Raw genomic sequence first — 16232 nt, forward strand, 5'->3', positions numbered from 1 at the left:
TTGATGTTATTTTCGTACTGAGTTTTGGCCTAGGACTTAATCGACCCATGTAATTTGCGGGTATTATATGTGACCCGTAGGTTTACCAATGAGGTGAAATTCCTTGGGGTATGAATTAAATCAAGGTGTTTTGAAAGAGTAGGATGGTCCAAACACATGCAATGCCAAAATCATTTTTTTTTCAACATGAATAAATTAATGTGAATGATAATCAGTATTCTGGTTGTATAATTTATTTTGTCAAATGGACCATGAGGCTATAGCCCTTGCAGGCCCAATCTTTTGAAACCCAACTCTCAAATTCAATTGTAGACTCAACCCATTCAATCATATTCTTAACCAATAGTACGTTGTGTTATTTATGTTATGTTTTATATTATTTAATGGGTCATTACTCTTAACAATAGTGTGGTAAGGATTATGTGTATGAGTTGGAATCTTCCCTCTCATGTTTTAAAATTTTTTTACCATTCCATTTTTACGGTTAACCTGTCATGTAAAGTAGGTTGACTAACAACTCGACAAATCTGCTCAAGTTAAAAAGTTAAAACAAATTTCAACTTTAGATTATTGATTGGCAAAAAAACCAGTGATCACATGTCATATTAACCCAATTCAATTTATTCTTGTTTCTCTAATTACATGACATATCTATCAATCAAAATATAATTTTATTTTAATCAAACTCTAAACACATGATGATTTAACTACTCAAAGGTAGCCAAATTGAATGGTAATAAGTACGCACTAGATACGCGATGAGCCGTTTTGGAAGGGAAAACGTCAATGCCGGGCCGGTTTGTTTCGGACTCGTGTGAACTGTGGGATTTTTCTAGCGAAAGCAACCGGTAGTTCCGGTTTTATCGTCTTTTCATAACCGGTCTATTCCACCTCTAAGTAACCGCCTAAGAATATCATCATAAATCAATAGCAAACCCACCGATCGGCCGCTGCCCTAACCGGTCCGCCTGGTTATCATCAAAGTTCAAACCCTCGAGTCTCTGAACCCCCCTTCAACTCGGTTCTTTCCTCTCAACAAATCCTCTCTCTGAAGACACGAAACTCAAGGAAGTAAGTTATTAAAGCCCATCTACTGTATTTTCAGTTTCATATATTCGGTTTGTGCCTGTGAAAAGCTTGCTGCTTTTTGATCAATTTGGATCCGTTTTGAATTGAGAAGACTGATTATTTGTTTATAAACTGTGTTTTTTGGGACGTTAGCCATTAAAGACTGAAGCTTTTGAGGTTTTTATTCAGGTTTTTATTAATGGGTTCTAATTTGGAGCCTGTACCCATAACCTCACAGAAACATGACCCAGCTTGGAAGCATTGTCAGATGTTCAAAAATGGGGAAAGGGTGCAATTGAAGTGTATATATTGTACTAAATTATTTAAGGGTGGTGGGATTCATAGGATAAAGGAACATCTTGCTGGTCATAAGGGTAATGCATCTACTTGTTTAAGAGTTCCGCCTGATGTTCGCCTTATGATGCAACAGAGTTTAGATGGGGTTGTAGTGAAGAAGAGGAAGAAGGAAAAGATTGAGGAGGGGATGAATCATTTGAATCCGGTTTCTAGTGAAATAGATGTGTTTTCTGATCAATGTGATGTTAATACTCCACTCCAGATGATTGGACCTCCGAAAGAACTTGAACCTTGTTCTAGTTTATTAGTTCCTTTTGAAGAAGGAATGAGCAGTAAAATTGGAGATAATAGGAGAAAGAGAGGAAGAGCTAAAAAGTCTGCTACAGCTGTCAGTGCCGTGAATATTACGAATAGTATTGCAGCAGGGGCTCAAAGAGAAAACAGCCATATTCATATGGCAATAGGGAGATTCTTATATGACATTGGTGCCCCTTTAGATGCTGTAAACTCACCCTATTTCCAGCCAATGATTGAAGCAATTGCTTCAGGGGGCTTGGGGGTCGAAGCACCATCATATCATGACCTCAGGGGTTGGATATTGAAGAATTCAATTGAAGAAGTGAAGAATGATATTGGTAGGTACACAGCAGCGTGGTCAAGGACTGGTTGTTCTGTTTTGGTTGACCAGTGGAATACTGAGATGGGCAGAACAATACTGAATTTTTTGGCGTCTTGTCCTGAAGGAACAGTGTTTCTCAAGTCTGTAGATGCATCAGACATAGTAAATTCAGCGGATGCTTTGTACGAATTGCTTAAGCAAGTGGTAGAAGAAGTTGGGGTAAGACATGTGCTGCAAGTGATTACTAATGGAGAAGAGGAGTATATTCTTGCAGGAAGAAGGCTAAATGAAACTTTTCCTGGCCTCTATTTTGCTCCTTGTTTAGCTCGCTGTTTAGACTTGATACTTGAAGATTTTGCAAAAGTTGATTGGATCAGTGAAACTATAGAAAAGGCAAGATCTATTACAAAATTTGTTTACAATCATAGTGCAGTTCTGAATATGGTCAGAAGATACACTTACGGCAATGACATTGTAGAACCAGGAGTCACTCGCTTTGCTACAAACTTTACAACGTTAAAACGTCTGATTGATCTTAAACACAATTTGCAGTCCATGGTTACTTCACAAGAGTGGATGGATAGTCCATATTCAAAGAAACCTGAGGGGTTGGATATGTTAGATTTGATAAGTAATCAGTCGTTTTGGTCTTCATGCATACTAATTACCCGCTTGACATATCCTCTCTTGCGAGTTATGCGAATGGTCAGTCGTGAGAAAAGACCTGCAATGGGATATATTTATGCAGGAATGTATCGAGCAAAGGAAACAATTAAGAGAGAGTTTCTTAAGAGGGAGGATTATATGCGTTACTGGGATATTATAGATAACTGGTGGGAACAATGGCGTCTTCCACTTCATGCCTCGGGTTTTTATCTTAACCCCAAGTTCTTTTATAGCACCGAAGCAGACATGCATCATGTGATTACGTCCGGGATGCTTGATTGCATAGAGAGGTTGGTCCCTGATATAAAAGTCCAAGATAAAATTATGAAAGAGATAAGCTCGTACAAGAATTCAGATGGAGATTTCGGGAGGAAGATGGCAATTCGAGCAAGAGACACTCTGCCCCCTGGTGAGGATTCATTTTATTGGACTGTAAATGATCTTCAACTATCATTAGCTTCTTTGCTTATGTAGTAATATAGTTTCATTTTGAATGCTTGCTTATGAGGGACATGGAATCTATAGGGTTATTTGAAAGTGTCGCTTTAGATAGGAACAAATGGTGAATCCACATGGTGAATTCTAACCACTTTTCTCTTATAGATATATGTAGCCAAGCCTAAGTTGTTTGGGGTAAAGGCTTGATGAGGATGACTTTTCCTAGTCGGTTGAGGAATAAGATACTCTACCTTACACTTTTTCCTCTCATGAGTGAATTTCTTGAGTTGGAATGTAGGTTTGTTTTTGACACATATTGCACAATGCAACCATCGAAACATATATTTTCAGGATTTACTTGGGTGTTTCCTGGAAGATAACTTTTGCGATGACCCTCCCCACTGTCGGTAGAAAACATTTTACCTTCTTGCATGTATGGCTGGGCTAGCAGCTGCATTTTCATAAGCATAAGCAGAAGGTTTTCTTCCTGTTAGTGTTTGACAATATAATTGACTATTATCTTTGCCTCTAATCATGTTATTGTCATAGCTGAATGGTGGTCAACATACGGAGGAGGCTGCCCAAACTTGGCGCGTCTGGCCATCCGTATCCTCAGTCAAACGTGTGGTTCTTTGAGATACAAGCGGAATAAAATTCCTTTTGAACAGATTCATGGCACAAGGAATTGCCTAGAGCGACAACGGCTCTCTGACCTCATATTTGTTCAATACAACTTTCGACTGAGACAAATGTGAGTACGAATGAATGGAACGTAGCAATACTCTTTGATAGTAATTACAATTGGGAATATAGGAGTTTTAAAAATTTGTTTAACCTTTTCTTTTGCAGGTCTCATGAGAACAAAGAGCAGGATACATTGGACCCCATATCATTTGACTGCACAAGTCTTGTAGAAGACTGGGTCACAGGAAAGAATATATGCGTGGAAGACTCTGCAGAATCTGCAGATTGGATGGCACTTGATACACCTTCCTCTAACACAACGCTATGGGGACAATCAAATGATGAGTTTGAAGAAATTGGTGCAGGTAATTGTAGTGCAAGTAGTCAGAACATACAAATGCTTTCGCTCTTATTTGACGTATTTGCTGTGATCAACCACAGGGTTTAATGATTACGAGATCTTGAATAGAGTAAAAGATAGCGAGGAGGATAATGTTGATGAAAATGCAGTAAGTTAGTGGATCAGAACTCAGAAGGCAACACATAGGGACAATGTTTTCAGCTGGAGAGTCCACGGTGATGACTGGTTTCTTTTTTATATTATAATGTACAGAAATCTATTGTAAGGTATGTTTATATTTTCGATTGTTTTTAAGAACTATGGAAATACTGTATCATTTAGTCTTAATCTGATTACTGACAAGACGTAGGAATACGCATAACCAACTCTTAAACATGGTTTGAATCAGTGTTGGCAATCTTGCAAGTGAAAGTCTTGCCTCTGATTGTTGATTCATTTTTTTTATTTTTATAAATGAGTTGATGTTTCTTGGTGTTTTGAATGGTTTAATTTCCCCTAATTAAAGCTTGATTTGTCCGGGATGCTGTTCCTGGTGAGCTTAAGAATTAACGCTTTAAGGTCGGATTTTGTAGGTTTAATATTGTGTTTTAACTAAAAAGTGCATCGATTTTGAGTCGACTACATGTTAAAAGAGGTAAATCTAGTTTCAATGTTGATGAGTTTTTGCTGATCTCTGTGTTTCTGGGTATAATCAGTAAGCCTAAAGTGATTAATTCATAAGATTTCCGCCCCTCCATTTCTAGCCATGCCTCGTTAATCTCACAATGCAAGTTATGCAACCTTTTGAAAGAAAGCAGTTGCATATGTGATAGAGATACACGAATGGTTAGCCAGCTGAGCTGAGCACCAGCGAGTAGAGTTTGAGTCAGGCATTGGTGATGGAGTAGTTGGCTTATTTGAGTTGAAGCTATTTCTTATTGTTTCCTGTTTTATTGTGGCCTGGCTGTGGTGGTTTGTTCTTCTGCCCAGAGGTGGGTTCTGCACCAAGTTCATATTGGTTAAGTGGTTATGGTTTTTTAGGCTTATTTTCGGATTGGGCTAATTTTGGACGGTTGGAGTAATGGTGGGTGTAAAATTTTTAAAAAAATATGGTGTCCTTATGGCCGTGGGACCTCAACTCTCAAGCATCCGTTTTGGCTGCTTTACCTTTAGGGCCGACCCGGTTGATGAACTCGCTCTTTGAGCAGTAGTTATGACTCAAACAGAACATTTGACGGCGGATGAATACTTCTATGATCAGGCTCAGGGAATTTGCTAAGCTGATCGCCCATGCTCATCCTTTTGTCATATAAAAAATGTAAGAAATATACTTATTTGTTAATAACAATTGATTTTATACAGTGAATCCATACTCTATGGATTCCAAAATTCCTAATGAGAACACAAATTCCATATGGTAATTCTTGGGCCTTTATGGGCCTGGACTCTACCAACCCAATGCAATGCCATCACCCATTCCACATACGGACAAAAAACAGGCCTCGGCCCATCATTGCAGCATGCCACGTATTTATCTTCGTTATCCAAAATCCAAGTATGTACTTCACAGCTACACCTGTAAATGGCGCTTCTCAACATCACTCTCTGTACCAAAATCCCTCTGAAATGCCATTTTCACACCTCCGATCACACCTACTGCCCCGCGCAGAAGGTAACCGATTTCTTCTCTCGAAGACTATAATTCATCAAGCGGATATTAGCCTGGAAGCAATGTGTTTGTTTCTGTTGACAGGTACTGCCGAAGAAGCAAATCGAAGCTCCTAGAAGCGTTGTCGTTTCGCTGTGCGAATCTGCGTCAAGGGCGAGCCTGCTTGCTCTTCTCTCAGCTTCTCTGTTCATTGTTGACCCTGCACTCGCCTACAAGGTTGAATTCGCTCCTTTTTTCCCCCTGTTGTTTCGAAAACGCAAATCAAATGTTCTTTTTGCTGTCGCGACGTTTTTTGAAACATGTGGTGTGATCTGTGAAGGGAGGAGGTCCGTATGGATCTGAAGTGACAAGAGGACAGGATCTCACTGGGCAGGATTTTAGCGGCAGGACTTTGATCAAGCAAGATTTCAAGACGGTATTGTTTGATGTTTTTGATGGATTTGGCAGTAAATTTGGAATTAATTTTGAATTCGCTTGCACTAATGGAAGCTCAGTTTTGCTTGCAGTCCATATTAAGGCAAGCCAACTTCAAAGGCGCAAAGTTACTAGGCGCCAGTTTCTTCGATGCTGATTTAACAGGTTTTTCTTCTGTTTTCTTATCTGCTTACAGGAATGCTTAGTGGACCATTACGATTTGCTTGTGACGAGAACCGTGGTTTCAATTACTATTGTTTAGTTGTTTGACAGACTAGCATGATTTCAGGTCGTCTTGGTTTTTGGCAAGTTTTCCATATTAGACAGTTTGTATTGATTTGGTGGGCATACTAAATGTTTCCATTGTTAAAGTGTCTATGTCACGACTAGGTGACAAAAGACTAGTAACTATAAAGGCAAACAACGGATCAATGGTGAAGTGAAGTTGTGAGGTTAATTCTTGATTTAGTAATATTTAGAACTAAATATCTTTATTTTGAAGAGATTTAATTGTCATCATCTTCAAAGATTGAGGGGAATACGATAAAGTTGGTTAGAGGTTCAGTTGAACATCTGTATGCATTCAGTTGGAACTGTGTTGGTATATATGTAGTTCCATTTGTAATTTGACATAGACTATGTATAGTGTCTGTCACTCCTTTTGACAACAATTTGTCTTGTGCTTTCTGTCATGATGAGAAGCGGTGTCTAAGGCAATAATTTACCATCAGATCTTGGGCTCTTTAGTCTGCGAAACAAAATGTTGTGTCCACTTCATTTTGTGAAATAGTGTGTTATATCTGGCAGCTAAATCCGATGCTGTTCACCCTTTTTTCGATTGAGCAGTTCATATAAGGATGTCCTTATAGCCAACGAAGCCAGCTTAATTTTTGGATCTGTAGAACGTTGTTTATTGTAACATATCTACAAAGCAATCGACAGTGCTGTTTCCTGGTTGTTTGTCATCCAGGAGCTGATCTTTCAGATGCTGATCTCAGAGGTGCAGACTTTTCTCTAGCAAATGTGACGAAGGTTATCTTTTATGCATTACTTGATTTTTGCTACAGTTATTTGTACAAGCAAAATGATAGTCTTTTGATATCACTTATCAGTTAGTTTGAAACTCAAAATAATCATGCATATGTTGTGGTTTCAACAGTATTGGTTGTGTTATGGGCCACTCTGATGAACTTACTTGAAATTATATGCAGGCAAATTTGAGCAATGCTAACTTGGAAGGTGCGTTTGCGACAGGAAACACTTCTTTCAAGGGATCAAATATAACTGGCGCTGGTATGTGGGAAAACCATAAATCATGTTTTTGATAGCACCTGGTGTGTGTCTCAGGGGTGATGAATAGTTGTATAAGAAGTAATAGTTATTTATACAAAGACAATTAGGGCTTTTGTAGTTACCCTTTTATGTAGCATAATTCCCTTCAAAAACTGATTTCCCAAAGATGATCAGTCTATTATCATTCCTTAACCTATTATGAGGACTCCTAGTATAAAAAAATTAGCTTTTTCCTGCTTGTGTTAATGACCCAGAGAGGAAAAGAAAAAGGAAAACTGTCTTGAAATTTCATTATCATTGTAGGCAGATTATGTATTTTTCTTTTTGTGGTAGTTCCTTTTTGAAGTTTTTCGGGACAAAGTCTTAGATGATGTGATAATGATGATAGTGGTTCTTTTTCAATTTGTTTTTCGATTTTCACTGCAAAAGATGCGTTGAAGCCGTCAGATCATATGCATTGGAAACAGAATAAACTTAACTAGTTATGCTTTTTGAATTTTTATTCATTTCCTTGAACAAACATATGCGAAGATGTTTCATTGCTTTATTTAGCAGTTTTGGAAATTTCTGTCATGGGCGATTAAACGTTCAGTGTTCTAACAATACTGGTTGTTTTGTATTCCGTTATAGACTTCACAGACATGCCATTGAGAGAGGACCAAAAGGAATATCTATGTAAAGTTGCAGACGGGTAAGAATATTTATATTTGACAGTTATAAGTTGATATTTAATTCAGTTAGTGATTAAGCCAATATTATGGTTTTAGGGTGAATCCTACAACTGGAAATGCGACACGCGACACATTGCTTTGCAATTGATGATGTTTCACATATTCAATACACTTGCATGTTTCACCAGAGTGAATCAAGATCACTGTGTTCATAATAGCTGCATTTTTCATTGGAATTTGGATATGTACAATTTTTTATGTAACTTTCATATGAAATGTAATTAACCATAAGACTATATTTCTTTCCAAACTCCATTTTTTGACAAGTACATATGCTTATACCAGATTGGTACCTTCTTAACTTTGGCTGCTCACCATATGGAAAGACCTTATCTTTCATAATTCGTATATATTTGTTATAGAGGATGAATATTACTTTCCCCATCTTTTAGCTTTCCAAATTTCCAATACTCAGGAACTATAGCACGTATGGTATTTGGTTTTGTTCATCTTTTGCCGTGAGCTGCATTTGCTACCATGGTGCGGTGGCTGAAGGGATTTTTTTTTTCTTCCTATTTTGGTCAAGCTCGATATGTAAACATACTTCATTAGGGTTAATACTTCATGCAACTTTTGGTCACTGAATTATTGATCATATTTCAATTCAGTCACCGTATCTTCAAATTATCTTAGGAATGTAAAGTTTAAAATTGTTCCATTTACGCCTTCAGAAAGATTATGGACATTTCACACAGTCGAACTCGTGACGTGACGGACGAAAGTCACATGTTTATTGCCCAAACAATGAGCAATCTGTCAGATTGTGTAAATTTGAACAATTTTAAACTTTGGGTTATAATATTGAAACGCCTAAACATTCGGTGATTAAATTGAAAATAATCAATATAAAAATTATGTTTTTATTTTGAAAATATCTTTACATAATATAATTCAAATACACTAGTATATAGATTAATATGTTATGAGACATGTGGGCACTTAAGTTGAATATTATCCAATTCAAACTCAATTATGCATTATTTTTTCGATATATTAAGCGTGGTATTATTAGACTTATATATAATTATTTTACATATTTGACTTTAATATATATGTGTGAAGTTCGACATTACATTATTTGACAATGTATGTATATATGTGAAGTTATAACAACGACAAATGTTGAAAGCCATGTCATATATTAGAGGACACATAAATTTATTAGAAGAAATGTTGTGGTTCAAATATCATGATGCTATTTAAAGCATATGTTTGATATTTATTTATTTTTTATCATATGCATAATTAGTAATTAATAAGTTCATGAGATTAAAAGACTTTTTCTTCTTCTTTTTTTTTTTGTCTGGCTGAGATTAAAGGACTTGATTGATACTAAATCATGTTATAGCGTAAAGACAAAATTAAAATTAAATAACACAATCATTTATAGTCATATTGCCTAGGTTGTATTATCAATCAAGACATGGAATAGTTTATAAAAAAAAAGCAGATGAGAAATAGGAAAATTACCTCACTTGAGAATAAAGAAAAGAGCTGGCTGAAATATTTCTCATTTGCAGAAACAAATTAAAAAAATCTCTCCAACTACTTCATAAAACAATTAGTGAAAACCAAGACATCATCTGCAAAAGATAACATTTCTCATAAGAATAGACAAATTGCAAGAGTAGAAATTCTGTTTAAATACATTTGTGAAAACAAAAGTTAAGTGCTCGAGAATAAAGAACATGAGCTGGCCGCTGGAAGAGATGAAATGCATAAGCTTTTCCAAATTCTTCTTGTTACACAATCAGTGAAAACCATAACATCCTGTGCAAATAGAATATTTCTTATTGGCATAGATGACGAATGTCACAAGTATAAATTGTGTTTAGAAACATAGAGAAAACCGAAATAGCATATGAGAAATAAAAACATGATAAATATTATAAATATTCAGGTCAACTATCATAAATAAAATGCATGATGAATGAAATGCATATTCTCAGTTAGAAGCTTTAGTGAAAAACAAAAAGAAAAAAAAAAAAAAAAAAAACTCATCATATCTGAAAATTTTGTGCGATCAAGAGAGGTACTCTATTTATGTCTCTTTCTGAAGTGCTTAATGACATTTTTACAATGTTTCATTGGATTTCTGGATACTTGGAACATATAGATAGTTACGATATTTGGGACTATTTAAGTTTCTGATGTCTCTTTCTCAGGTGCTTAGCATTTTTACAATGTTTCTGACATTTTTTTGTATATAGAGATTCATTGCTCCTCCTTTCCAAATAGTCATCTCTTATTTTCAGACCATTCTTGGCTACAAAATGCTAAGAAGGCTCCAAAAACCTTGGGGAGCTTTGGGATGGGTTACAAAAACTTGGCCAGCATATACCTGATGCTGATTTGTAAATCCATATAGAAGCAGTAAAGACTTAGCCAACCTAAAACTTCTTTTGTCAATTTATCTGCTATTTCCAGTTTTCCTCAAACTCTAATGGATTTGGCGTATCTGAAGGTATTGCGCTTTCTTTACCTTGCCCTTATGTTTTTCAATTTAGCACATTACCTGCTAAAGCAGTGAATTACATAAAACATGTTGCTATTTGTTCATATAATATCATTATGTCTTATGGAATGCTATCACTAATTATTGTAGGCCCTGGCAAGCTGAGAAGTTGGCTGAACCCCACATGGAAACTATTAAGACTGTAAGCTCTTATTCTCTTCAACTCTCTGTATAAAGACATAAAGTAGATATATTTTGTCAACGTGGCTAATTTCTGTCAACAGATTTTAATATTGTCTAATATCTGGTACTTCAATAAATGAGTTCATCTATCTATAAAATCCTTCATTTTTATTGTAGGGTTATCCTTTTATGTGTGCTTCAACATGTTCAAATGTTCCAAGGCTGAGCAGTGAGCGCGTTAATTTAATTAAAGGCTGAGGCTACAAGAGCGAGAACAAATTGCAGAAAAGAGGATTCCGTTTGTTGCTGATATTATGTAGTTACACACATCTAAATGTGTATGACTAAATTGTATGAGAAATCGAGGTTCTAGTACTTCTCAATGGCTTTACATGCGGCGTCCTGTTTGGGTTTCTGAAATAATTTTTGCAACGGTATACACTCGAATCAACACCATGTTTGTTTGGCAAGGCAACATAATGAATAAACAGAGCCCGGTGGATTTTTTTAAAAATATAATTTTCTTTTCATTTTTTTTCCTCATCATTTGGCGAACGTGTGATATTCACTATTCATACACGACGCGTGTAGCGCGGGTATACACCTATTTCTGTTTAAACTTCAGAGTCACAGATTGGGAGAGGACCAAAAGGAATCTATGCAAAGTTGCAGATGGGTAAGAATATTTATATTTAATTCAGTTAGCCAATATTATGGTTTTAGGGTGAATCCTATGACTGGAAACGCAACACGTGACACATTGATTCATAGTTTGCTTTCAAGTCTTGTAGCAATCATGCATGGAATAATGAAGTTACTTACCTGCAACTTTCTCTCCTCTCACATAAACAGAGTAGGGGGGGTTTTTCACTGCTGGAATCGGAGCTCTATAACCTAATATAGAATCTATCTTCACCATGTTCTCCTTCTCCATCTATTTTATGCTTCCTTTTACATTTCAGAATCAAGAATCACTCTGATTCACTTTTTGGCTTGTTTCTTAATTTCCTATTGTATATTGGTCGAGAGAATCCTTCTTGCACTTGTCTTTGCACATCAGATGTTATCTGATGTGCTTTCTTTATTCTTCTCATCTTTCAAGCAACACAAGGGTTTGATGGTCTCCTCACTATATGGAGAGGCCATACCTTTCATATTTCGTATATTTGTTCTTGGTAGTTTCTAGGGGATGGAATACTTTCCCCACGATAGCATGCATGGTATTTGGTTTCTTTCTCATCTTATGTAGAAATTCAAGTACGTAACGAATCTTGGGACTCCGTAATTCGTTCAAAATTATAAGGTTTGCAATTTCAATCTAATGTTTGAGAGGTGTGTCACGTCACATCACATTTTTATTTTTAAAATTTGTCATACTTTTTTCTTCAACATTAGATGTGAATGGTAGACTCTAGAAAATTACATCGCTCCCAAATCCGTATATAACCAGATATCCACCTTAATGGAGTTCAAGAGTTTAACTCATCCGTGACAAATAGGTTCTACTATGTAAACTAATGGATAGAATCATGCTCGTAAGCTTTTAACTCATACATGATAAATGTGTCTAGGGTGTTCACCGTCGATTTTTGTCAATTTTTTATATAAATTTAATCAACCATTCGGTTAGTTATTCACGATCTGATCGATTTTTTTGATATTTTAATCGATCTTCATTAACATACATATGTCGTACAACCAACGACGGATTCGATTTGAGACGGTTTTTCTTGTACGGCTTAACAAAGGAGTTCTGCTACGGAATCTAAACGAACAGAAGTCATGCTTGCCAGCTTTCTAACTCATACGTGGCACTTTAGTAGTGCAAGAAAATACGGGGGCTGCATGCCCAAGTTGCCCCTCAATGCGGTGCACAACAACTTCCACGACTTTTTGTTAACTACCGAATCATGCCGAAAAGGTAACCCCACACCTGTTATTTCTGCTTTCCATGTAAATTCAATTCAATTAGTATTTGAGTTTCAATTTGAATTCAACAATATTCGACTTGAGTTTAAATGTTTAAACTGATGTTCCGACTATTAGCCCGGGACAATGTTGTTCGAATATATTTCGGTATTATCTTATGTTAGTTCGATGTTTGTTTTTTAATTTTATAATTCATCTGTTATTGTGACAGTGTTTATAAATTTATAAGTTGTTAACATGACACTAAGTGTAATATTTGTTATCATAAAATAAAATATATTAGACTCTTATTTGAAAAGTTCTCATATATATATATAAGTTAAAGTGGGCAAGACGTGTCTCTAAGAGGCGAGGTTGGGTGGAGATGCACCATTGGCTCCACGTCAGTGATGGCCACGTGTAAGACATCTAGAAATATCAATCTCAGATATTCTCAATCAAAAAGTTTTGACATGTGGCCCCACACGTGTCCCCCGATATCCCTCTCTCGCTTTCATTGAACAGCTGTGAACAACCACAGAGTAACTAACGATTGAGAACTAAAAAAAATATATATATATATATATATAATATTTATGGGACCTAAAAAGGCTATTAGTTTAATATAAGTCAAGCCTCTGTATGAGGACCACATGGGAGGGTGTCAGGAAGGGTGGGTCATTGCAACTACTCGCGTTGCAATCTTATTGGTCCACGTAAATCACGTCACACCAACTACACTATTACAAGGATTATTCAAAAAAGGTCGATTACACGTGGTGATTATACAAGACGTCGTTCGACAAATGGACGGTGCGATTTCATCTTGTTTTCACTACGTGTCGGATCCCTGCCCTTAATGGAGACGGGCAGATGCCCGTAATTCATTGTGGGGCCCGTTTTCGAACCCGTTTTAATGGCTTCTCTCCCGTCGAGTTTTCGTCTCTCCAAGCTCTAGCGAGTATTGAGTGTAGTTTAATTTTTGTTGTTTGGATTGATTGATTCGTTGATGGCAGAGATTTGTTGTGGATTTGTTGGGGAGACGGAGTCTACTGCTGCGGTGGAGGCGACGTCGAAGAAGCACCGGAGGCTGGAACTCCTGCCGTTTAAGTTTGTTGCGGATGTGGCGGTGCCGCTGCTAGAGACTGGTAGGAAAAAACGGAAGCTCGATCTGTACTCTCCGTCTTCGTCGATGCCGCGTGATTGCAGTAACGCGGTGGAGAATTCCAATTGTTCAAAGGAATTCGATGATGAATTAGAGAGGAATAAAGTTTTGAGTCTGAGTGGAGATTCGAGCGATGTCGAGGCGAAGGATGAGGTTGCGCAGGAGTGCCCTAAGTTCGGCGTGACCTCTGTTTGTGGTAGACGGAGAGACATGGAGGACGCAGTCTCAGTCCATCCTTCATTTAGGGAAGGTACCGGGACTTCACCGGGATTCCACTTCTTTGGCGTTTTCGACGGCCACGGTGGCTCTATTGTAAGCATCTGATAGTTTAATAACATCAGGAGCTTTGATAGTCTGCTTTCTTGAGCGAATTTGATTTAATTTTAATTGTTTTCAGGTGGCGATGAAGTGTAAGGATCGGTTACATCAGATAGTGAAGGAAGAATTGGACGCCTGTGGTGGTGAGCCAGTGGAGTGGAAGCACGCCATGGAGCGAAGCTTTGCGTCTATGGACGCTGAAGTGCAGCAGGGATCCGTCAACGATCCAAAGAAATCCAACGGCCGGTGTGACCTTCAAACTCCAAAGTGCGATGCTGTTGGATCCACGGCCGTGGTGGCCGTTGTTACTCCGGACAAGATCGTTGTCTCAAACTGTGGCGATTCCAGAGCCGTGCTCTGCCGCAACGGTGTCGCGACGCCTCTCTCGTCGGACCACAAGGTTAGCTTTCTTTCTTTTGACCCTCCTGGTTTCAAATACTCTCCTATGGAATCTTTATGCTAACTGTTTTGTGCTTGTGTTTTCGAATTGGCAGCCTGATAGACCAGACGAATTGGCTCGAATCGAAGCCGCCGGTGGCCGTGTAATCTACTGGGACGGCGCCAGAGTCCTCGGAGTCCTTGCTATGTCCAGGGCAATTGGTACGATTAACTCTCTAACATCCCTTTATCCTCCTTTCCGATACGTCGTCGTATCACAACAATTGATCCAACTGCGTATATTTCAGGTGATAATTATCTGAAACCGTACGTGATACCAGATCCGGAGGTGACCGTAACGGAGCGAACAGCGGAGGACGAGTGTCTGATCCTTGCGAGTGATGGTCTGTGGGACGTTGTCTCAAACGACACCGCGTGCGGAGTTGCGCGCATGTGCCTTCGATCACAAAAGCCTCCATCTCCGCCTTGCTCCCCAGGCAGTGATTCAGCCGTGGGAAGCAGCTCCGCCGGGAGCTCCGATAAAGCCTGCTCCGATGCGGCTATCCTGCTGACGAAGCTGGCGTTGGCTAGGCATAGCACGGACAACGTGAGCGTAGTCGTAATTGATTTGAGAAAACGTGGGGGTTCATCTCCATAATATGAACAAGTTTTTAATAAGGATTTTCATTCCATTGAATTGCACATCACAGAGGAGGAAAATTCTCTCTGTAAAATGCCTTTTTTTCCCTTGTTTTTTAATTTCAGTTTTTATGAATGGATTGGATGTTAACAAAGCTGCAAAACAATGGCAGCTGTATGGATATAGAAATATATGGTTAAACCGAGGAACTTTTTAGTTCTCTGTTAAATTCAGTTAGTTTTTTCTTTGTTTAAGAATCTGCATATCAGATCTGTAATCTCTTAGCATTTTATTGAAGTATAATGGGTTTGAGATATTATATCAAAAACGTTGTTCAAAGGTTTAAGCAAGGACCAAGTTGGAAAAAAAATCTTATGAATGGATTAGGGTCTTTCTCCAGATCTCCGAAAAAAGAAGGATTGACTGGTATGATCCCTGTCGCCTTAGAATGAATGAGGCGATCGCGTGGATCCATCCCTATGTCACCTTAGAATAAAGGGGCGATCTCGTAGTTCTTGGGATCTTGGTCTGTGAAAATACGTTGTTAGGTGTTCAATTTGATTTTTTCATTGCGGCCGAACCTCGAACCTAATTCCCAAGCGCCCAGTCTGTTGAACTGTCAGCTCAAGGCTTACATCCAATTGTACGGACATGATGAGGATGAAGGGGAACATGGTAAGGATGGAACACACTCGGAGTGCGTGATCCAACGTAGAGTTGTATGTTCAAGAAGGATGAACCACTCCCGAAGCTTCTCTCCATTGGTTAGACCGTAGAGATTATGATTTCTAGTTCAAATCTGGCCTTTATCTGTAAAGGCGGTGATCCAGCCGCACATTACGATACGGCTACCTTGTTACAACTTCACTGACCGCCTTCAGCCCCCTTTACCTTGTTAAGACTTCACTGGCCGCCTTCGGGCCGCGCCGGCCACTTTACATCTCTTTGAATCAGCCAGAAGGAACA

At 38.1% G+C, this 16232-nt stretch overlaps 3 protein-coding genes and 1 long non-coding RNA gene across 4 annotated transcripts; all 4 read left to right on the top strand.

Moving 5' to 3' along the window:
* The first annotated feature begins 936 nt into the window (after positions 1-936).
* Positions 937-4609, top strand: LOC119980269. Its single transcript, XM_038822903.1, has 5 exons — positions 937-1071; positions 1258-3059; positions 3638-3839; positions 3938-4137; positions 4214-4609. Exons 2-5 carry the CDS (start codon positions 1268-1270, stop codon positions 4288-4290), a joined length of 2271 nt encoding a protein of 756 aa, XP_038678831.1. The 5' UTR covers positions 937-1071; positions 1258-1267; the 3' UTR covers positions 4291-4609.
* A 1019-nt stretch (positions 4610-5628) lies between these two features.
* On the top strand, positions 5629-8520 carry LOC119980328 (thylakoid lumenal 15 kDa protein 1, chloroplastic). Its single transcript, XM_038822992.1, has 8 exons — positions 5629-5784; positions 5866-5997; positions 6101-6196; positions 6288-6360; positions 7166-7227; positions 7407-7488; positions 8119-8179; positions 8256-8520. Exons 1-8 carry the CDS (start codon positions 5695-5697, stop codon positions 8305-8307), a joined length of 648 nt encoding a protein of 215 aa, XP_038678920.1. The 5' UTR covers positions 5629-5694; the 3' UTR covers positions 8308-8520.
* A 1991-nt stretch (positions 8521-10511) lies between these two features.
* On the top strand, positions 10512-11149 carry LOC119980329. The gene is made up of 3 exons (XR_005463853.1): positions 10512-10592; positions 10825-10876; positions 11035-11149. It is a non-coding gene; the product is annotated as an uncharacterized LOC119980329 (long non-coding RNA).
* Positions 11150-13692: 2543 nt separating this feature from the next.
* On the top strand, positions 13693-15499 carry LOC119980330 (protein phosphatase 2C 37-like). The gene is made up of 4 exons (XM_038822993.1): positions 13693-14242; positions 14328-14648; positions 14743-14848; positions 14935-15499. Exons 1-4 carry the CDS (start codon positions 13775-13777, stop codon positions 15282-15284), a joined length of 1245 nt encoding a protein of 414 aa, XP_038678921.1. The 5' UTR covers positions 13693-13774; the 3' UTR covers positions 15285-15499.
* The last annotated feature ends 733 nt before the right edge of the window (positions 15500-16232 follow it).

This window comes from Tripterygium wilfordii, chromosome 16 (genome assembly GCF_013401445.1).
Source record: "Tripterygium wilfordii isolate XIE 37 chromosome 16, ASM1340144v1, whole genome shotgun sequence".
NCBI lineage: Eukaryota > Viridiplantae > Streptophyta > Magnoliopsida > Celastrales > Celastraceae > Tripterygium > Tripterygium wilfordii.